Genomic DNA, 22,338 nt, shown 5'->3' on the forward strand with positions numbered 1-22,338 from the left:
AGCAATTATACTCCAGTAAAGATGTTTAAAAAAGAAGAAGAAAAAAAGAATCCGCCTGCCAGTGCAGGGGGCACTGGTTCAAGCCCTGGTCTGGGAAGATCCCACTTGCCACGGAGCAACTAAACCCATGCACCACAACTACTGAGCCTGAGCTCTAGAGCCCCGTGAGCCACAACTACTGACACCGTGTGCCACAGCTACTGAAGCCCACGCATCTACAGCCCGTGCTCTGCAACAAGAAGCCACGGCAATGAGAAGCCCGCGCACTGCAATGAGGAGTAGCCCCCGCTCACCACAACTAGAGAAAGCCCACGTGCAGCCACGAAGACCCAACGCAGCCAAAAATAAAAATCAATTAATTAAAAAACAAACAAAAAAGAAAACACTGTTCAAAACCCACCTTCCCAGTGCTCTGATTCTACCATGTTCCTTTCTTTATTTTTTTAAATTTTTATTTATTTATTTTTGGCTGTGTTGGGTCTTCGTGGCTGCGCGCGGGCTTTCTCTAGTTGCGGCGAGGGGGGCTGCTCTTCATTGAGGTGTGTGGGCTTCTCATTGCGGTGGCTTCTCTTGTTGCAGAGCACAGGCTCTAGGCACGCAGGCTTCAGTAGTTGTGGAGCATGGGCTCAGTAGTTGTGGCTCGCAGGCTCTAGAGCCCCGGCTCAGTAGTTGTGGCACACGGGCTTAGTTGCTCCGCGGCATGTGGGATCTTCCCGGACCAGGGCTCGAACCCGTGTCCCCTGCATTGGGGAAGTCATGAACAGTGTTTTGAAGAAAAAGGAAGGAGAGGGAATACTGAGGAAGGGAATAGCAGACATGGTCATGGAGATAGACCAGTATTGGTAGTAGTGGGAAGCAGAGTTGTTAGGCTGGAGCAAACATTTCTTTTTAAAGAAATGAGGGTTTATGGACAAGTGGAGTGTTAAAAACAATCCACAGAGTGACTTCAATTTGATATGAAAATTAAGGAAGATGTATGGTAGGTACCTGCAAAGGAGAAAGGCAGAGAGGTATCTCCACAGTCGTTGCCAACCAGTGCTGACGTGGAGCTGGGTGTCTCTCCTCAAGATTTTCTTTTTTAAATTTTTTATTGGAGTATAGTTGATTTACATTGTTGTGTTAGTTTCAGGTGTACAGCAAAGTGAATCAGTTATACAAATACATATACCCACTATCTTTTTATTTTATTATTTATTTATTATTTATTTATTTATTCTGTGGTACGCGGGCCTCTCACTGTTGTGGCCTCTCCCGTTGCGGGACGCGCAGGCTCAGCGGCCATGGCTCACGGGCCCAGCCGCTCTGCGGCATGTGGGATCTTCCCGGTCTGGGGCACGAACCCGTGTCCCCTGCATCGGCAGGCGGACTCTCAACCACTGCGCCACCAGGGAAGCCCCCCCACTCTCTTTTTAGATTCTTTTCCCATATAGGCCATAACAGAGTATTGAGTAGAGTTCCCTGTGCTGTACAGTAGGTTCTTATTAGTTATCTATTTTATATATAGTAGTGTGTATATGTCAGTCCCAATCTCCTAATGTATCCCTCCCTCAGGATATTTTCTTTCTGAAATTCTCTTCCCCCTTTTTTGTAATAATACTCTCCTAGCCTTCCCTCGTAACTTTCTAGGTGCTCTTCGGTCTTATTATTATTAATAAACAAGTAAAATAATTACTCATAATTATAGCTAATAGCTATATGGGTTACTATGTACTAAGAATTGTGACCTGCATTTTGTTATCTCATTTAATGCACCTAACTGTGTGAGGTAGATATTCTTATCACCCCTTAAAATGAGAAAACTAAAACCCAACAGTTAGTAAGTTGTCACAGATATAGTAGATTGTGGAATTCAAACACATGCTCTTAATTACTAGGCATGGAGATTGTCACTAAAATTTTGGCATTATTCAGAGTTCTAGCCTTCATTCTTTTCTTCTCCAGGTCAAATCTTTGTGTTTACAATTTTCTAACCTTTCCTTACAGATTTGTATGCCTTATAGTGTTCTTATTCTTGCTCATTTTTTGATGTGCCTTTGAAACTAGCTGTGTTTCCAAACTGGAGACTCAACTAAGTGGACCAGGCAAAAATACACAGAAGTGATGCTAGTATGCTCACTGGATCCTATTAGGTGGTGCATGATTCTGATTTGTCCCATTACTGATGGCCCTTGATCGCTTGATTAAGATGGTGCTTGCCAGACTTCTCCACTGTAAAGTTACTTTAATTGTCTTTGTAATTAGTAAGAATTTGATGGGGAGATACTTTGCAAATATTCCAATCCTTTTCAAACTTTCAGTTTGTGTTATTTACATCTGTATGGTTTCCTATGTTATTCAATGTGTTTAAATACATTATTATTTTTTCTTTTGTCCCAGATTTGGGACACAAGTTGGCCTGTGTCCTTTTGACATGCCCCATTATTCTTTGCACATGCCCTTTTTTTCTGGCACAACTAGGGGCTCTAGTCTCATCCTGTACTTCTCTTCTCCAGTCCTGGAATCAGCCGTTTTCCCAAGAAGAAAAATGAAGAGAATGGTGTTTAGAAGGCAAGATCTGGGCTAGATATACTCATCATTTTGTTGTGCCCCAGACCCTCTCAGTGGACAGAGTGTGCATGTACTTATACACCTATATTTATTTCTATAAATAGAAATAGATTGATACCTCCATTACCAGTTCACTACCGAAAGATTCATTCTAGTTTTCTTTCTATGTTTGTAATCTCTTCCTCAACAGTGAGAAATTTGCTCCCATTTTCCTTAATATATTTACTTACTGGATCAATCCTCTTGTTCATAGCCAATCTCCCTTCACCACTGCTGCCTCCTCCTCTGCTTGACCACCTTCCTCACTCCACCCATGGTGATATCCCAGGGTCAGGCGGCCCTTCCAGCATTGAGAACACCCCCTACCAGGGCATGTCCCTGTGTGGATACCCTTCTCACCCCAACTCCAACATGATAGCTTTCACTGCCTGCACTTCCATGACAACACACATCCTTTACAGTGTACTTTTAAAAATACATGATCTCTTCTGCTTATGATAAAGCCTCTGTGAGGTAGTTAAGGAATATATTATTATCTATAATTTTTCTTTGAGGAGATCTTCAAGGATCTAATTCAAGAGAAATGGAGTGACTTGCCCAAGGTCACACAGCTTCTACAAAGCAGGGTCTGAATGTAAGGCTCTTTTCACTACCTGAATCCAGGATGCCTCTAAACATATGCCAGAGTTACAGTAACTTTTCTTTTTTCACCAGTAGAAATATGTTTCGAACTCATTCCCTCTGTGGTCAACTCTGACTTCTAGGTGTTTCTTTTCCTGCAAAATATGTGACAAGCAATGGTGTGGTAGAAAAAGGACTGGTTGTAGAACCAAGACACTTAAAAACTTTAGCTCAAGCCCAGATCTGAGCTTTTAGGCAAGTTAATTACTTTCCTCAATTATAAAAAGGCTAGACTAGGGGCTTCCCTGGTGGCGCAGTGGTTAAGAATCCGCCTGCCAATGCAGGAGACACGGGTTCGAGCCCTGGTCCGGGAAGATCCCACATGCCGCGGAACAACTAAGCCTGTGCGCCACAACTACTGAGCCCATGTGCCACAACTACCGAAGCCCGCACGCCTAGAGCCCATGCTCCGCAACAAAGAAAAGCCACAGCAGTGAGAAGCCCGCGCACCGCAACGAAAGAGTAGCCCCTGCTCGCCGCAACTAGAGAAAGCCCTCGCACAGCAACGAAGACCCAACGCGGCCAAAAATAAATAAGTAAATTAAAAAAAAGAAAAAAAAAGGCTAGACTAGATCAGTGGTTCTCTGCCTGGGGCTGAATGAGACGAGAGCTATAGGGATTTTACCAACGACAGAAATGCTTGCGAAATTTAGCTACAAATATCTGATTCCATAATTCCTATATATATGCATGTATATATATATAATTATATTGAAGTATAGTTGATTTACAATGTTCTGTGATTCCATAATTCTTAACATCCCTTCCAATTCGCGTAGTTATAACAAGGCAATCTATTTTTATTCGATATGTGTTAGCTCTTTTTATTCTTATCAATCTCATCTTTCATTCAAATATATTTTATTAGTGGCCTAATTATGTGCCAAGTACCGTATTATCTGGTTTTTGTAGTAGTCCTTTTCCGAGGTGTCACTGTCATTTAGAATTTTATCCTTATCTTCCAAACTGGGAACTTGAAAATATTCGCATCTAAGTCGCGTGGTTTATAAACATGCCGGGTTCCTCTCCGGTCCTTCCTCCACCCACATTTCAAGGCTGGTCCCTCTCGGCTCACAGCCATTAAATGAATTCCTCTTGGGAACAACCTCCTTCACCCACCAGTGGTTCCATCAACACTAATTTCCTGGCCGGTCGGTGGGAATTCGGGTGGGACGTTTAGGAAGTTTGAATGACTCCCCAGCACACTCCTGCCCCACAGCAGGGCATAACCTGCACGCTGTGCTGTTAATCCTAGGCTCGGACCCACGGAGGTCGCGGGGCGGCTGCTAATTGATTTAAGATTCTCCCCCGGTCGGGAGGTGGCCCTGGCGGGGCTCTAATTTCCTCGGTTCGGAGAGCCAAAGCACAGACGCAGCGTGCGCCGCTTTTCACTGCGCAGGAACTTCCCCGGCCTCTGCGTTCACTCAGAAACGCCGGAGCCGGCTGTTCGCACGCGCCCGCTGTCCTCCTCCCGGGGCCGCGCTCGCCGCGCCACCGCGCGTGTCCTCAGGGAGCCTCTGCCTCCCTCCGCCTCCCCCGCCCCGCGTGCCCTTCAGCCTGTCCCTCCGCCAGGCTGACGCGAGAGGAACGCGGCGCGCGCGCCGGCGGCAGGACGACGTGCGCGAGACGCACGGCCCCGCGCGGAGCGCCGGAAGGAGCCGGGCCGGGACCTCGCGCGTCGTGCGCGCGTCGTGCGCGCGCCGCCGCCCGCCGTCCGCGGCCCACTCCCCGCCACCCAGCGCCCGGCTGTGGCCTCGCGCGCGCGCACTGAGGCACCGCCGCCGCCGCCGCCGCCGCCGCGGCTGCTGCTCCGGCTGCTGCAGGAGGCGGCGCTGGCTGGCGGCTGCGCTCGCTCCAGTCGGCGAGCGGAGCAGCGAGCGAGCGTGTGTGTGTTTTTTAAAGATGGCCGGAGCGGCGGCGGCGGTGGCCGCGGGAGCAGCAGCTGGAGCCGCCGCGGCAGCCGTGTCGGTAGCGGCTCCGGGCCGGGCCTCGGCGCCCCCACCGCCCCCGCCGGTGTACTGTGTGTGCCGGCAGCCGTACGACGTGAACCGCTTCATGATCGAGTGCGATATCTGCAAGGACTGGTTCCACGGCAGGTAAATAAGCCCCTTCTAGCCCCGCCGCCGCCGCCGGCCACCGGCCAACCGCCGCCTTCGCCGCTCCGGCCGCCCGCGCCGCCCTCCGCCCGGCCGCCGCGCCGAGCGCCGAGGGGCCCCGGCGCCGATCCCCCGGCCCGGGCAGCGGGGCGCGCGGGGCCCCGGGCTCGCCGGGCGCCGGGCGGGCTACGGGGGCTGGTGGGATCGCCCGGCCGGGCGAAGAGTCGCCACAACAAACGGGAACAAAGAGGACCAGCCGAGAAGTTGGCAGGAGGAGACCGGGGCGAGGGGACGCGGCCGGGGTAGGCGCCGGCGGAGGCGGCGGGCGGAGCGCCGGCCCGGCCCGCCGCCCCTCGCCGCACCCGCAGCCCGCCGCCGCCCCGCCCGCCCGGGGCTCCCGGCCCGGAGTCGCCGCCCGGCCGGCCGCCGTGCCCGGCCGGCCGCCGCGCCTTCCTTCCGGGCGGCGACCGGCTGGCCACGGCCCGGGGTCTCCAGAAATTGCCCTCCTTCCCCTCGCCTCCGCCAGCGGGTCGCGGTCGCGCCCCCTTCCCCGGTCTTTATCAAACTTCCTCGGCTGCGGGGCGCTGAGACGGGGGCGTCGGTAGCGCCAGCCCGGCGGGGCTCCGCGGAGTAAACAGAGCAACAGATGAGGCACTCTCGGGGACTTGAAAGATGCCAGTCGGAAGTTCGGGCCGGGGGTCCCGGGCGGGGCGGCGGGGCGGCTCGGGTCGTGGCCTCCACCCGCCACCCCGGCGCAACCCGTCCCGGCGGGGGTGAAGCGGGTGGAGTGGGCAGCGGGGCCCGAAGGGACAGCCTCTCGTCCCCAACCCCCCGCGTCGCCCCCACGCCGCAGCCCAAACTTTACAAAGAGTGAAATTTCCCGTCGCCCGAGGGGCCGGCGACACCCGGGCGGCCCGGGGCCAGTGCCCGGGGGCCTGGTGCGGGCCAACTTTCGCCGGACGGTGGGGATTTCGGGTCGGGTGGCGGGGGCGGCGAGTGTCGCCCTCTGCCTCGGCCGCCGCCTGTGTTTCGGGTTTGACGTTTGTGAGAGCTTGGGCCGCCTCCGCCGCCGAGCCGCCGACTCGTGTGTTTTGTAATCAAAGTGTGAGGCTAATAAAGGGCGGCGCCACAGCCTCTTGACTCCGGCGTGGGAGGGATTCGCAGGCATTTAAACAAAGAAACTAGTTGAGGTTGGGCTCCCAAAGTCCTTATTTGGGTCTTGTGGCAAAGCCTGCGGTCACTTTTAGGTGATGCAGGTTTCCCGAGCACCGTTTCGTGTCGTATCTGGGTGAGAGTACGCTCGCGGGTAAGAGCAGATATGGTGACTGTGATTGTAGGAAGTGTCCTTTGATTGACAGCAGGACATTTAAATACAGCCTCCGCTCCCCCCCTCCCCAATTTTGCAGAAACGCTACACGACCAGGCCAGATGTCTTAGTCTCCCTCTACTGGACCTGAGAGAGAAAACCAGTTAAATTACAGCGTTCTTGTCAGTGTTTAGTGCTAGGTACAGTTGGTTTTATTTAATTTTCAACTACAGCTAGTTTTAATCAGTTTTCAGGTTGCACAGTTCTGACAGCACAACAACAGAGGGGGAAAAAAAACACAACAAATTGTCACTGTAAAAGAAGGACAGCATCCTTATTTTGTATATCAGATAATCTTTCAATAGTCTGGTATATGCTGGGAATGTTATTGCAAATGTGCCGCTTTGTAATTAAGAATAAATTATCTAAAGTTCTTTTTTTATTACTTGAAACCGATGTTTCGCCTATATTTTGATTGTATGTAAAACTGAAATATGAAGATACCAAGTCTTGCCAATTCTATTTCTACATCCTTTTTTCCCATCATAGGAACCAGAATAGAGATTATCCAAAAATCTAGGTTACATATAGAATAAAACCCAAATCCCTGGTGATTATGTAAATTCTTATTTTTTTCAAAGAACTATTTTAGCTGCATAAGAAATTTGTCCCATGGTACAATGTAGAGATTTGATAGGTTAATATATTTTTGACTACAATTTTATTTATCTTAATTTAATTAACACTATAACCATGAAAAGCTGCAGGTAGTTTATGGAGAATTTTGTTAATACATTTAAATACAAATTCGTAAATAGGAGAAGTTGAAGGGAGAATAAAGAGGGTGTGTGTGAAGGAGGGAGAGCAGGGCCAAAACAAGTATGGTCTCCTTTGTCACATAGATTTGTGTGACTTTGTATCTGTGGAAGTGACTTTGAAAAGTGCTTTTTGAACCCAGGTCTTTTTTGACCAGCAATCCTTGATAAGTTAATGTGATTCAGATGTCAAAAGTTAGAAAATTTCGTGATAATGCCCTGCCATGTTTATTAGCAAGTTTAATTCTTAATGAAACATTGGTAATTTGGGGTCCATATGTTTTTCCTGTAATCAATATTTACTTTGTTTATTGTACCACAAAATGAATGCTTTGTTGAACACAGCAAAATGTTCCTTAGGTATTAATTATTAAACAACTGTCATTTGTTTATGTGAGAATTGGCCCTAAAGTACCAAAGTACAACTTTAACCCCCATGATCAGCTTTCCTTTGGTTTCCAGGGATGGTCCATCTGCAGAAGAGAAAGAGAGGGTAGGAGTGTGGATACAGAGAATTGTCTTTCCTGTATAACTTCTTGGTGCTTTTATTTTTTTGGAGTAGAAGAATTTTTTAAACTCAAGGAGTCAGTAGATTTTGGTATAAATTTGGGTTAACTCTGCCTGGAGTTTCTGACATCTGGAAATCCGAAAAGTTTTTGCCCTAATTTATCCTTAGTGGGAAGGAAGATCCTCCCTTGATGCTTTTTAGCCAGGCATGAGGGCAGATGGAACCAGCTTCCTCCAGGTTTGAGGCTTTTGAACTTTGACTGCATCCTTGGTGTTCAGGAATTCCAGTCCCTCAGTCTGCCTAAGCCTTTTCGGTAAGTGAGAGGGGAGAAGAACATGTGCCCAGGGTACAACATATAATTGATACCCTAGGGGCAGCAAGCTGAGGCATTAACAGGATTTTCCTGGGCAGGTTCCTTCCAACCTAGAGACGGAGTTTTTCCTCTCTGAGTCCTTGGTGGAAGTAAGACAATGGAGGTCTTTCTTGACAATGCCCTACCCCCTACTAATCTCTAGGATAGATGTCTTTCCGTAGAGCTTTTATATCATCCTATGCAAGACGGCATCATTGCCCTAATTCAGTTGTATTATAATGTCTTTTGTCTCCCCATTATAATGTAAACACCTTTATTTATTAGTCTTGTTAGTCATATATTCATTTTGATTGGCAAAAGTAACATATTGTAGAAAAATTGGGAGGTACAGAAGAGAATCAAGAATATGAAATTACCCATGTCTTCCAATGATTACCAGTATTTTAACATTTAAGGTATACGTATGTCTTTTTAAAAATAAAACAAGGAATTTATTTTATGTATTCTACTGTTACCTAACGTTCATTAATGTATACTTTTTCCTATATCTTTTGTTTTGTTTTGTTTTTTGTGGTACGCGGGCATCTTACTGTTGTGGCCTCTCCCGTTGCGGAGCACAGGCTGGCTCAGCGGCCATGGCTCACGGACTCAGCCGCTCCGCGGCATGTGGGATCTTCCCGGACCGGGGCACGAACCCGTGTCCCCTGCATCGGCAGGCGGACTCTCAACCACTGCGCCACCAGGGAAGCCCTTTCCTATATCTTTAATGATCTTTGAGAAACATTTTCGGTGGCTGCATAGAGTTTCATTTCATGGAAGTACAATACATTTCAAAATCATTCTCATCTTGTTAGTTTTTTACTTTGTTTACTAGTTTTTCTTCTATTTCCTAATGATGGATGGTTGATTGACATCCTTCTGAATAAACCATTGTTGAGCATCTCTAATCGTTTCCTTAGAATAAATCAAATGAGTTAACACATGTAAAACACTTAGAAGAAGATCTGGCCCATGTAAATACTCAATAAGAAATTTCCTTGAAGTAGAATTATTAGTCACAGGGCATAGATATTTTTAGGCTTCTTGTGCCTATTGCCAGAATGTCTTTCAGAAAGGTTATTTCAGTTTATACTCTCACCTACTGCCTACTTGCGTTTCCCTGGGTTCTCACTAAGGTATTATTAACCATTATCTCCCTCCCCCCAGCCCTCCCCAAAAAAACCCAAACAAACAAAAATGTTGCCATTCTGCAGATACCAAAAGACAGACCCATGAACCCAGAAGCCCATTCATGGCAGCACTATTCCTATTATCCCCAAACTGGAGCAACTTAACTGTCATCAGTAGTCGATTATATAAATTGTGGTATAATCATAAAATGGAATGCTACTTAGCCATAAAGAAGGAATGCACTACTGATGTATGCAACAACGTGGGTAAATCCCATGGATATAAGGTTGAACAAAAGAAGACCGACATGAAAGCATATACTGTTTGATTCTACTTATATGAAGTTCAAGTACAGGCATAATTGGGTAGAAGTCAGACTAGTATTGATACTCACCTCTCTGGGGGTATTTACTGAGAGGAGGCTCAAGGGAGCTTCTGAGGTGCAGGAAATATTCTATATCTTGGTCATGGGTTGTTGTTACATGAGTGTATACAGATGGAAAAGTTCACTGAGCTGTATGGGCACTGAAGATTTTTTTAAAGCTTTATAACACTTCAAACATTAAAATAAAAAGTTTAAAAAATTAAAAATTTGCCACTTTAGTAGCTGACACATAGTATTTTGTAATTTTATTTCATTTCTTTTTCTGGACACAAGGGACTGCCTCTTGTGTTTTATCGAGTATGATGTTGGCTTTGGCCCAGTTTGCAGTATGCCTGGCGCTGTTCTTGGTGCTAGGAATATAGCAATGAACAAAGCAAAGTCCTTGCTATGCTGTAACTCCACATTCTGTGGAGGTGGAGATGGTGGGGAGGCGGGACAGATGAGTAAATATACATGACAAAAGAATGCTAAGCGCTGTGAAGAAAAATTGAGTTAGGAGAAGAGAGAGGACTGGGGGTGGTAGAAGACTATCATACGGTGTGATTATGGAAGGCTTTGCGAAGGAGCCATTTGAACACTAGAAAATTTCGGATTTCACTCAGAGCAAATAGTCAAATATTTTGAGTGGAGGAATAAACGATCTGACTTAACCTTTAAAAGGTTCACTCTGGCTGCTACATGGAGAAAATATTGGAGGGGGAGGCCAAGGTGACAGGCAGGTGAGTAAGAAAGCTATTGTGATAATCCAGGTGAGGGATGATTTTAAATGTTTGAGTGGTTTTGGTAATTTACAAATGTCCTATATTAATTTTCATTCCTGAAGTTTGAATGAACGAAGAGCCTGGTTTACGGGGATGGCAGCATTTTACCTAGAATAATGCTATTGGATAGGAGTTTCTCAGCTACTCACTCTTAGAGTCCCAGGTACTCAGCCGAACACTTATTGAATGCTTTACCAAGTCCTAGGCACTGTTCTAACTGCATTAGCTGTATTAATTAACTCATCTAACTCTCACTGTAACCTTGCTGGGTAAGTGTTGTTATCATCTCCATTTTACAGATGAGGAATCTGAGGGTTGAGAGGTCGGTAACTTTCCCAGGACTGCAGAGCTAGAAGGTCATAGAGCCAGACCTGATCTCTGTCTCTATCGTGGGGTGGGGGTGGGGGAGGGGTGTGATGCAGGTAAAACAGATGTGCCAGAGCTCCAGAGAAATGCATCTGTAAACATCTTCCTTTTTTTCCTTTATTAAAATTATTTTCTATGGCGTAAATATGTTTAAAATGATCATAACTGCCTTGGGAACAGAGTATGAAATCAGTATTTGAAAAGTTTTATAATTAACTGTTTCATCCTTATTATAATGGATTTCTTATTGGAGCGTATTTTGATTTTTTTTAATGTTAAGGATGGGAATTATTTTTAAAATTTGTTTTATCTACGTTTCCGCTTAATGATCAAATCTTTTAGTATTATAAACTTAATAGGTGAATATGTATCTCCCTGTAAGAGACAAAAAGTCCATTTATGGGCTTCCCTGGTGGCGCAGTGGTTGAGAGTCCGCCTGCCGATGTAGGGGACACGGGTTCGTGCCCTGGTCCGGGAAGATCCCACATGCCGCGGAGCGGCTGGGCCCATGAGCCATGGCCGTTGAGCCTGCGCGTCCGGAGCCTGTGCTCCGCAACGGGAGAGGCCACAACAGTGAGTGGCCCGCGAACCGCAAAAAAAAAAAAAAAAAAGTCCATTTATTGAGTTTCTCAACATCTTTTTTTGATGTGACAGTTTATCATAGGAGAATATATGAGTATTTTCTTCATATGTTTCACTTATAATAGTATTCTACATATATAGTCAATTTTGCTATTTGAACTAAAATATGTTGTGAAATGGAGTCTTATCTCAGAATGCTTAGTGGCACTAACATACAGTTCTCTCATCAAGCTTTAAAAATTTTTAAACCATCAGTTTGGGGCAGATTTCTGCTTGGTATGCTGTCATATCCTGCGTTCTTAGGTATGAAATTGAGTTTACTGATCACCTAAAGGGGATGAATGCCTTTATATTTGATGATCTGACATCGTGGGGCTCAAGAATAAGTACAGAACAGGAGTAAGTAAAGGAATTTGATTATAAAGCAAGCTTTGGTTGGTTTGAGCAGTTGAAACCCCACAATAATTTGCACAGTTTTTGAACAGTTGGTCAGTGCTGATGTTGAAGCTGCTACGAAGCATCTAATTCTTTTTGGAAGTTACATTTTATTAATGTAGTGATTGCCTTCTTACTTTTCCATTAATATTAATATTATACTTTTTCCTTTAATTATGGTATGAATAAATGGTAACATGATTTTTAAAAAATAATTAATTAATTTATTTATTTTTGGCTGTGTTGGATCTTTGTTGCTGTGCGTGGGCTTTCTCCAGTTGCGGCGAGCCGGGCTACTCTTCGTTGCAGTGGCAGGCTTCTCTTTGTGGTGGCTTCTCTTGTTGCGGAGCACGGGCTCTAGGCAGGTGGACTTCAGTAGTTGTGGCTCGTGGGCTCTAGAGCGCAGGCTCAGTAGTTGTGGCGCACGGGCTTAGTTGCTCCATGGCATGTGGGATCTTCCCAGACCAGGGCTTGGACCCGTGTCTCCTGCATTGGCAGGCAGGTTCTTAACCACTACACCACCAGGGAAGTCTGACATATGATTTTTGTATGTATTTGTGTGAGCCCTGGTTCCTTTTATTGGAGAATTGTTGTTAGAAACCAAGGTCTGGCACTCAGTAGGCTCATTGCTTCTAGACGTTCTCAGTGGACAGAGCTAGGAAATACTCTAATCACGCACATGCACACACACCTGTATTTGTGTTTATGTCTATTTGTATTAAAACCATAAAACTTTATAGTGATACCTTTGATTCTAATCTAACACCACAGGGTTCATTTTAAACTTCCCCCTTTCCTTACTTATGACTTTGTTGACTAACAGAAATGCAGCTCTCATTATCTACAATATATTTATTTGTTCAATCCTGGTGTATACATAAAGTAGTTCTCAAATTGCTAACCCATACCCTTCTGAGAAGCCCAGCTTGCTAGGTAGATTACAGTGTTTGTGTGTAGGGGTTTTTTTGTTTTGTTTTTAGCCTTATAGTATCTAGGCAGAAAACCGTTTTCTAAAGTTAACTTACTTCTTTTCTTCTACTTTAGTGTGTTATTTATTTGTAATATAGTTCAGGTTTATTTGTTACAGTTTACGTTGCATTTTGGATTCCTCCTCTGTCCTGGTTGGTTTTAATTGTTGGTTTATATTTTGGGTATGTGGAACATTACTGTGGTTCTGAGAAGCCAGAAGTTACATGAAAAGGAATACTCAGAAGTGTCTTGCCCTCTTCACTCCTCCTGCCTGTCCCGGTCCCCCATCTCCCCGATCCCCACGAGTAATCACTCTCTTTAGTTTCTGGTTTATCCTTTCTGTGTGGAGTTTTTTGTTCGTTTTCCCACAAATGTGAAGATCCTTGTGTATTTTCTTATATCTACTTTTTTTACACTGTGTAGCATACGATAAATACTCTTCACTTTGCTTTTTTTTACTTAACGGTGTACACTGGAAATCACTCCATGTCAGTTCCTAGAACTCTTCTTTATTCTTTCGAACAGCTGTATGGTACTCCTTTGTGTGCATGTACCCTGTTTTATTCATCCATTTTCTTGTGTATGGGCATTTAGGTTGTTTATCATATTTTATAGTTACAAATAATGCTGTAATGAATAACCTTGTGCACATATATTTTCATATTAATGGAGGTATATCTTCAGGTTAGATTGCTAGAAGTGGGATTTCTTGGTCAGAAGATTAAGTGCATTGTTTTGTCAGGATTACCAGATTTCCCTCCAGAATGGTTGGACTAGCTTTCATTCCCACCAGCAGTGTAGGAAAGTGCAGCTTTCTCCACATTTTTGTCATCAGGATGTGTTGTCATGTTTTTAACCTTTGCCAATCTGATAGGTGACAAATGGTATCCATGTTTTGATCTGCATATCTCTAATTACAAGTGAGTTTGAACAATTTTTCATGGGGCTGAGGGCCATTTTCCTTCCTTCTTTCTTTCTTTCTTTTCTTTTTTTTCTTTTTTTTTTTTTTAGAATCATCTGTTTATATATTCTGAGAGCCCCTGTATGTGTTTGAGCAAGCATACATGGGATGGTTAATGGAAACTAGTTGAACGTTAAGATTCACTTACTGACATGGACATATATACACTACCAAATGTAAAATAGCTAGCTAGTGGGAAGAAGCCGCATAGCACAGGGAGAGCAGCTCGGTGATTTGTGACCACCTAGAGGGGTGGGATAGGGAGGGTGGGAGGGAGATGCAAGAGGGAGGAGATATGGGAATATACGTATATGTATAGCTGATTCACTTTGCTATAAAGCAGAAACTAACACACTATTGTAAAGCAGTTATACTCCAATAAAGATGTTAAAAAAAAAGAAGATTCACTTACTGGGTTGGTTTGTCATTCATCTGAATGTTGCTAGCCACCATGATGGTTTTGACTTTAATTTCAATTTTTGTGGGTTTTTTTGAGAAACTTTCAAACGTAAACAGAAATAAATAGGGTAGTATAATAAGCTTCTAGATAACCATCACTCCACCTTAGTGATTATCAATTCATTCGTGACCAATCTTGTTTCATCTAACCCTGCCCCCATTTCCCTTGCACTTGGTGTTATTCTGAAGTGAACTGGTGACGTGTCTTTATATCTGTGACTATTTCAGCATGTATATCTATTAAGGCCTCTTTTAAGAAAAACTACAATACCTTTAAAACAACTAAAAATGACTGAAAATTGTGTAATATCATCAGTATTCAAATTTTCAGTTGTATCATAAATGTCATAATATTTTTTACTGTTTTGGTATAGTAAATGGTAAATACAGTAAATTTTGGTATTGTAGTTTGAATCAAGGTCCAAATAAGGTCCACACATTATGATTAGTTGATGTGTCTCTTAATCTGTAGCAGTGGTTCCCAACTGGATGGGATTTCGCCTCCCAGGGTACACTTGGCAATGTCTAGAGACATTTTTTATTTTGGCAGGGGGATGGGGTGGGGTTGTTCCCGGCATGTCGTAGGTAGAGGGCAGGGATGCTGCTAAATATCCTGCACAGGGCAGCTCGTACAAGAGAGAATTATCTGATCCTAAATGTCAGTAGTGCTGCTGTTGGAAAACCCTGATCTGTAGATTTTCCTCGTTTCTCTTTTTTCCTTTGCAATTTATTTGTTGCAGAAAGTGGTTGTTTATCCTCTAAAGTTTTCCACTTTCTGGATTTTGCTTATTACATCCTTGCAGTATCTTTCAACATGTTCCTCTCTTTCCTGTAAATTGGTAGTTGGAGCTAGACAAGCTTGATCAGATTCAGGTTTTTCCCGCCAAGAATATTTTGTGAGTGGGTGGTGTAGTCTTCTATCAGGAGGCATGAAATGTCTGGTTGTTTCTCTTTTTGTCATGTTTGCTGCCATTGATCAATGCCAGTATCCATTCATTCATTCATTAGCAGTTGCAAAATGCTATTTTAATTTTAAAATTTCTTCTTCATTTGTTAGCTGGAATACTTCTATAAAGAGAAAACTTTCCTTCATCTACTCCTTTGGTTACCATTTGTATAGGAGAGGTAGATTTAAACGCTTGATTTGGGCTTCCCTGGTGGCACAGTGATTAAGAATCCGCTTGCCAATGCAGGGGACATGGGTTTGAGCCCTGGTCCAGGAAGATCTCACATGCCACAGAGCAACTAAACCGGTGCGCCACAACTACTGAGCCTGTGCTCTAGAGCCTGCAAGCCACACTACTGAGCCTGCGTGCCACAACTGCTGAAGCCCACGTGCCTGGAGCCCTTGCTCTGCAACAAGAGAAGCCACCGCAATGAGAAGCCTGTGCACCACGGCGAAGAGAAGGGTCGCCACAACTAGAGAAAGCCCGTGTGCAGCAACGAAGACCCAACGCAGCCAAAAATAAAATAAATAAATTTAAAAAATAATGATAATAAGATGGGGGAATTCCCTAAAAACAAACAAAAAAGCTTGATTCTTTCCATTCATCACTAGTTTTGAAATTCATTGGCTCATTAGCATCCTCTATTGAATATTAAAGGAAAAATTCAGTGTATAATATTTATTAGCTTTAAGTAATATGAAGTAAAATGATGAATTTTAAAAAAGGTCCATGTCTCCTGTGACCACATAACTTGTAATTAAAAAACAAAAAGAAACCCCCCAAAATCTGGTGAGAAATTCAAACAATGTAGAAGGATAAAAAAGTGAAAAGTGAAAGTCTCTTGTCTCCTTCCTACAGTCCTCTTTCCCCAGTGGTAAACACCATTAACAATTTTGAATTTCCATCCGTATATGAAGGGTTCATATGGTTCATACGGTATACATGGTTTTGTACCTTGCTCTTTTTCATTTATTAAAATATTCTGGAGGTCTGGGAGAGCTTTTCACATCAGCATATACAGGTATCTCATTCTTTTTAATGGCTGTGTAGAATTCCATTCTGTGGATTTACCATCATTTACCTGGTTCTCTGTTGAGGAATTCTTCATCTGGTTTCTCTTCTCTCTCTCTCTCTCTCTCTCTCCCTTTCTCTCTTTTTCTTGTATTTACTTAACAGTGCTGCAATGTATATATATGTGTGTGTGTGTGTGTGTGTGTGTGTGTATCTTTATTCTTGATGAGCATTTACGTATTCTTAAGGTAAGTTCCCACATTATACATTTTGAAATTGTTTTTAGCTGTAGTCCTATTTACAGTTTATTTTCTAAAGGGACTGTTGATCAAAGACAGGAAGCATAAGGAACGCTGGTACTGAAATATAAGTTTGATGAACTTAAACGTGCCAACTGTGCAAACGTAAGATACTTCTTTACCAGTATGTAAGTTGCATTCATCTGGTGATTCTAATACATCAAAAAATCATTGTTAGAGGAAATACAATGACATATCCAATTTGTATTTTATTATGGGGAGGGGGAAATAAAACTCTTTCAGAATGCTTTGTGGAGAAGTGCTGAACTCTTCCTTTGTAAACTGGAAGTGTTTTACTTGAGCACAAAACACAGAAATTCAAGCATAATATTGACTTCTGTTTATCAGTTAGTAATCATAACAGTCTGTTATCATGCAATAAATTATGAAACTGAAAAAGCTGGAGGAAGCTATACCATTGTAGGTAATTTGGTGGGTTTTTTTTTGTTTGTTTATTTGTTTGTTTTTCGGTACGCGGGCCTCTCACTGTTGTGGCCTCTCCCGTTGTGGAGCACAGGCTCCGGACGCGCAGGCCCAGCGGCCATGGCTCACGGGCCCAGTCGCTCCGCAGCATGTGGAATCTTCCCAGACCAGGGCACAAACCCGTGTCCCCTGCATTGGCAGGCGAACTCTCAATCACTGCGCCACCAGGGAAGCCCCAATTTGGTGTTTTTTAATGCACAAAAGCTGTTGTCAGATGAGTGGTCCTATTTGACAAAGAAATTGGAATGTAGTCCACTGTGGTCCTTTTGATTTATACAGTGTCCTATGGATACTTTAATATTAATAAATATAGAAAAGAAAAGAAAATGGTCCTGGAACCTGTCTGGAAGACCTGGAGATATTCACACTGCCCAGGAACCCCACAGATTATTAAAACAAAACAAAACACATGAACAAAAGTCAGAACAATGAAGCAGTTTGGAAAGCATCCTGACTGAGCCATTAAGCGACTAAGTATGGGGCAAAAGGTACCCTCGAGGCAGAGGCTTTCTGGCCGGTTCCCACCAATGACTTCGGAAGCTTTCTGAGGTGACCGACCACGGGGGAGCATTCTCTCCCAGAGCCTGGGTTTGTGGGTTCCTGGGGCTTTCTTCTTTTCTGTCACCTCCTCCTACAGTGCCTCACCTGTCACACACGCCACACTGTCGACATGTGATCAGTCTTTTTTGACTTTACTACTTTATGAAGGAACCTTGGGATATAAGCTGTCTGCAGATTAGAGGAATTCTAGTCTTTTTACTTAATTTAACTTTTCACAGGTCTGACTCATATTCCTCTCTTACATTCTTCCTATTTTAAGGCTGGCTTTCTGTGTGTCTGGTTCTTGAAGTCACTTTCCTTTTTTTGCTGGCCTGTCCTTATTTTCTGCATATCAGAGGATCAACATTTCCTTAGATGCCATGGTTACTGGGAGAGCAGAGTCCCTTCTATTCGAGTCAGGGACTTCTTTCCTCACGCCTGCTTTTCCAACCATCCAAATGCCAAGTAGTCAGCACTGGGCTCTGCTTGCCTTATTTTCCTATTCTTGCCTCTCCCTTTGTGGGAGGAGAGATCAGAATCCCTGATCTGAACTTGTTTTCTCATTTCTTGAACCCCTTGTTGGAAATGATTATCCTCTGAAAGCTCCAAAGATCTTTCACACACCTCTTTCCCTCAGAATCACCTCGTTGGGGCTGCCTGTCCCTTCAGGAGTGTTACCCAGGGAATCTACCCACTTACCTCCTGCCAGTTGCAGGATGGTTTGTTTTGAGTCTTATCCTGGCCCCAGGGCTGCTGCATGATTCATTCAACAGTTCCAGTGCTTTGAAAGGTTCTTTTGTTTCTTTGGCCAGGAGCGAGGAAGACTGTGGTACAGGCTTTCTTAGGACTTTAAGATCAAGTGATTTTAAGATATGCATGACTTTTCTTCTTTCTTCACCACATCAGTGATTTTTGGTTTCATTACCACTGTCACATTTCAAGCTTTTATTGACCACCGTCATGGTTTGTGCCATATCTGTGTTGCACTTGTAATATTTATTTAATATTTTTCTTTAAAACAACTTTAAATGGATTTTGGTTTTTTAAATTTAATTTTGTCCTAAACAGTGGTCTCTGTTAAATCATATGTTTGCACTGCTCACTACATATTTTAATATTTGTGAGAAAAGATATTTATTGAGATAAAGAGTATTCATCATCTAAAATGTTTATGTGTAAGATTGTCAGGAGGGTGATGGTGATTGATAAAAGGGTAATACAGAGACGGGAAAGGATACAGGTTTCTTTAATGGAAGTAGAGAGTTGAAGATCTTAACCAAATGAGAATGGCTCTATAAAGCAGGAGGCCCAGCAGAATTTGTCCCATTGGCAGGACAAGCTTCCCCGGCCTCCAGTTCTCATAAAGGTGCCCTGTTGCCAATGATGATGCCATCTGGGAACTGGATCCCATCAGGTTCAACCATTCTCACGTTGTTGACGGTGCTGGGGTCCTCTGGGTTCCTCCCTATTTTAATGGTGACCTTGCCTGCCCAGCAGGTGTGAGTAACTGCTCACAACCTCAGCATATTCCTCAGTATTTATGGCAAGATTGGATGACTTGTGGATCAGCTTCTTCTCTTGTGTGCCATCTTTCTAACAGTGTTCAAGCCTGCTTGAAGTCTGCTCCTCCAGGTATGCATAGCTCTACACTCTGGTAGACCTTGAACTAGATCAATAAAAAGTAACTAGAAGGTTTGTACACACCCACAGAAAGAAGGGATCCTTAAATGATGAAAAGTAGCATATCTATTTTGTCAAAATAGCATATAGTCTTCAAATAAATGACATTTTTTCCCCTTTAGACATTTTTTATTCTAGTCATTGTTTTTGAAGTGTCAGTGCTACACATCTTGGATTCAGTCATTTATATGTGAGCCAAAGTTTGCTTTAGTATGGAGAGATCTCTTTTCAGAATTAGGAAATTTCTGGAAATGTAATTTCAGGAAGAAAAGGAAACTGCTAAGTCATTGGAAATTATCCTTAGGTGTATTAGATCCCATCTCCTTCCCCCTATTCAAGGACATGACTTCGGCATTACCCCCTCTCTCACAATATCATTGTTTTTCTCGTTAGTGTGCAAATAATATATAACTTCATGTAAAAAAAAAGTCCTTGACCTTATATTCCTCCTTCAGCTGCAACCTCATTTCTTTTCTCCCCTTATAGCAAAATTCATCAGAAGAATTGTCCATATTTAATGCCTCCAGCCGTTTTTCTTCCCTCCTCTCTTTATCTAATTGAGGTCCCATTCTCTCTGAACCCAGTCCAATGGGGCTTTCATCCTTACTACTCCATTGGAAGAGTTCTTATCAAAGTTACCAATGAGTTTCACCTTAGTTGGCTTCTAGGAAATCCCTCTACTGATTTTCCTGCTGCTTCACTCTTCCCTCCTCCCCCTCACTGCTCACTGCAGTTCCTTCTTATCTCCCTGATCTTTTGTCACTGGAGTACCGCAGGGTAGCGTTTATCTGGTCCCACCACTTGAGCTTTCGTCTGTATGTGGATGATCCCTCAATTTTTATCTCCTTTGTAGACCTCTTCCCTCAGCTCTAGTCTTAAATATGTAGTTGCCAACTTAATATCTCTACTTGGATGAATAGTAGGCATCCTATCCTCTAGTGTATCTAAAGTCGGACTCCAGAGCTCCCTTCCTAATCAGCTCTACTCACCCCATCTCTCCATCTCAGTCAATGGCAACTCCTTCGGGCCAGAATCTTTGGAGTCACCCTTGCTTCTTCTCTCATAATCTGCATTACATTTTCAGCAAAATCCTTTATTAATAAGGGATTAATTAAAATCCTTTATTGGCTTACCTTCAGAATCTCATCGCTTCTCATCACTTTCACATCCCTTCCCTATAGAAACTGAGATTATTGCAGTAGCCCCCTAACTAATGCCCCTCCTTCTGCCGGCACAGAAAACAGTAGTGCTTTTAAAATGTCAGACCCTGTGACTCTTCTGCTTGAAACCCTCTAAAGAATCCCACTCAGAGCAGAAGCCTTCCTGTGGCCTGAAAGACCCTGCAGATGGTCCCCACACTCTCTATCTGGCATCATCTCCTGCCACTGCTCGCTTGGGCTATACTAGCCTCCTACGTGTCTGTATCCCTCCAATAAAATGTAAGCTTCAAGAGTACAGACACTTGATTTATTGATTTTATCATTGCTGTATTTCCCGTGTCCGGATAGTGCTTTGAATGAGTGAATGGTTGAGCCATAGAAGGCATTTGGGTTCATTTTACAGCATAAAGTTCATCTCTTGAGGAAGGAAAGCAGGTAGTGTCAAGTGCGTATTTTGCCCATGTACAATATTGTGGCATACTAAACGGAGAAGAAACTAATATTACGGCCTGCACCTCCACCTGCTAACATGCCTTTTCCCTGCTTTCACCGCCCATGCTTTACATTGCCTTCTAGCTGTCTCTTCATGACCTGATCTCTTCTACCTATCCTAGCTTCATTTGTTTTCTTTCCTCGTTCTAAGACCCACCCCATTTCTCAGAGTTTACCCTCCCTCTAACCCTCCCCCCACCCCTCACCACAGGTACATAAGTGTAATTTAGCGTAACACTCTCCTCTTCAGCAAAAATAATTTCTCTGGAAATGCCCTGGTCATCACCATGATTTCCTTCTTCATTTAAAAATAGTTCCTGAAGTGCTGCTTTCTCTGTGGAACTTAAAATAGCTAAAATATTTTAATCTCTTTTGTCTAAAAGACGATTGCCCTCTTTCCATCTGCTCCCCTGGTCCAGTTTCTACACAGTGATCCAGTCTCACAAGGGATTCGTGGTAGGTGAACCCAGAGTTGAGGCTGCTCTCACAGGTGGGACAAAATTTGTCTTTAAAACCCATCACTTTTATGTCTGTCTCTGGAACTGATATATAGTAAGTTGGTAGGAATGATTATTTCTCCCTCTGGGGAATTGCTGAGTTCCAGTGATGGTTTCCCACGTATACAAATCAGTTGTGGATTTCCTCATCAAGCTGGACTATTTTGTCCTTAATCTTTGTTCAGGAATTAAGTATTAAATATTACTTATTAATTAGTAATTTTATTTACTTAGTCTATACCTATTTACCTCTAATAACTTTATTTATATGTATTTTATGTATATACTTGTTCATTATTCATCCCAGAGAGGATGGAGGAATAAGGGACAGAAGGGTGAAGAACACAGTGAGTGTTAAGATGAGCGTATGTGTACAAAGAGTGAACACATGTCAGTATGTCTGCATATTAGCTTGGGTAGACTAAAATGCTGCACAGGTAGCAGGCTCTGCAGAAGCCCCATCACTCTCCCCTGGGTTTCTATGTTTCCATCTCTATCTCTATTTCTGTCTGTGTCTCCATCTCTGGAATACTTCTTGTTGAAACACTTGAGACTTGACCTGAGGACTTTTTCTGACTACAGGTGCTCAGCAGCTTGTACTTGAAGCAGGCTGGAAATTCTGAGGAGTAAATGCCTCTGGATAGCCCTCAACCTTTGTCGATTAGGAGACAGTGGATAAATACCTAGCTTCCTCTTCCACTGCTGGGACCACCCTGAAGCCCCTTCTGCGTAGTCTTCCAGATGTCCCCAAAGGGGCAAATGCTCGTGAAGGTGCCCGCTATGGCTTCCTCTCCTTCCCTGTCCCCCTTTTCCGCTCCCCTACCAGTGCTTCCAGAGACCACCTCCCCATATGGACACCCCCTCAGATTCGTGTG

At 43.8% G+C, this 22,338-nt stretch overlaps 1 protein-coding gene across 2 annotated transcripts in view; it reads left to right on the forward strand.

Moving 5' to 3' along the window:
• Window positions 1-22,338, forward strand: part of KDM7A (lysine demethylase 7A) — a 123,003-nt gene that overhangs the window by 38,956 nt on the left and 61,709 nt on the right. Inside the window, exon 1 of one of the 2 annotated variants that reach the window (XM_030853989.2) lies at window positions 5,131-5,324. The exons of the other annotated variant lie outside the window; for it this stretch is intronic. Coding sequence (XP_030709849.1) covers window positions 5,131-5,324 — 194 coding nt within the window. Of the gene's footprint in view, window positions 1-5,130; window positions 5,325-22,338 lie in introns of those variants that run through there. 2 annotated transcript variants of the gene reach the window in all.

This window comes from Globicephala melas, chromosome 9, assembly GCF_963455315.2.
Source record: "Globicephala melas chromosome 9, mGloMel1.2, whole genome shotgun sequence".
Taxonomy (NCBI): Eukaryota; Metazoa; Chordata; class Mammalia; order Artiodactyla; family Delphinidae; genus Globicephala; species Globicephala melas.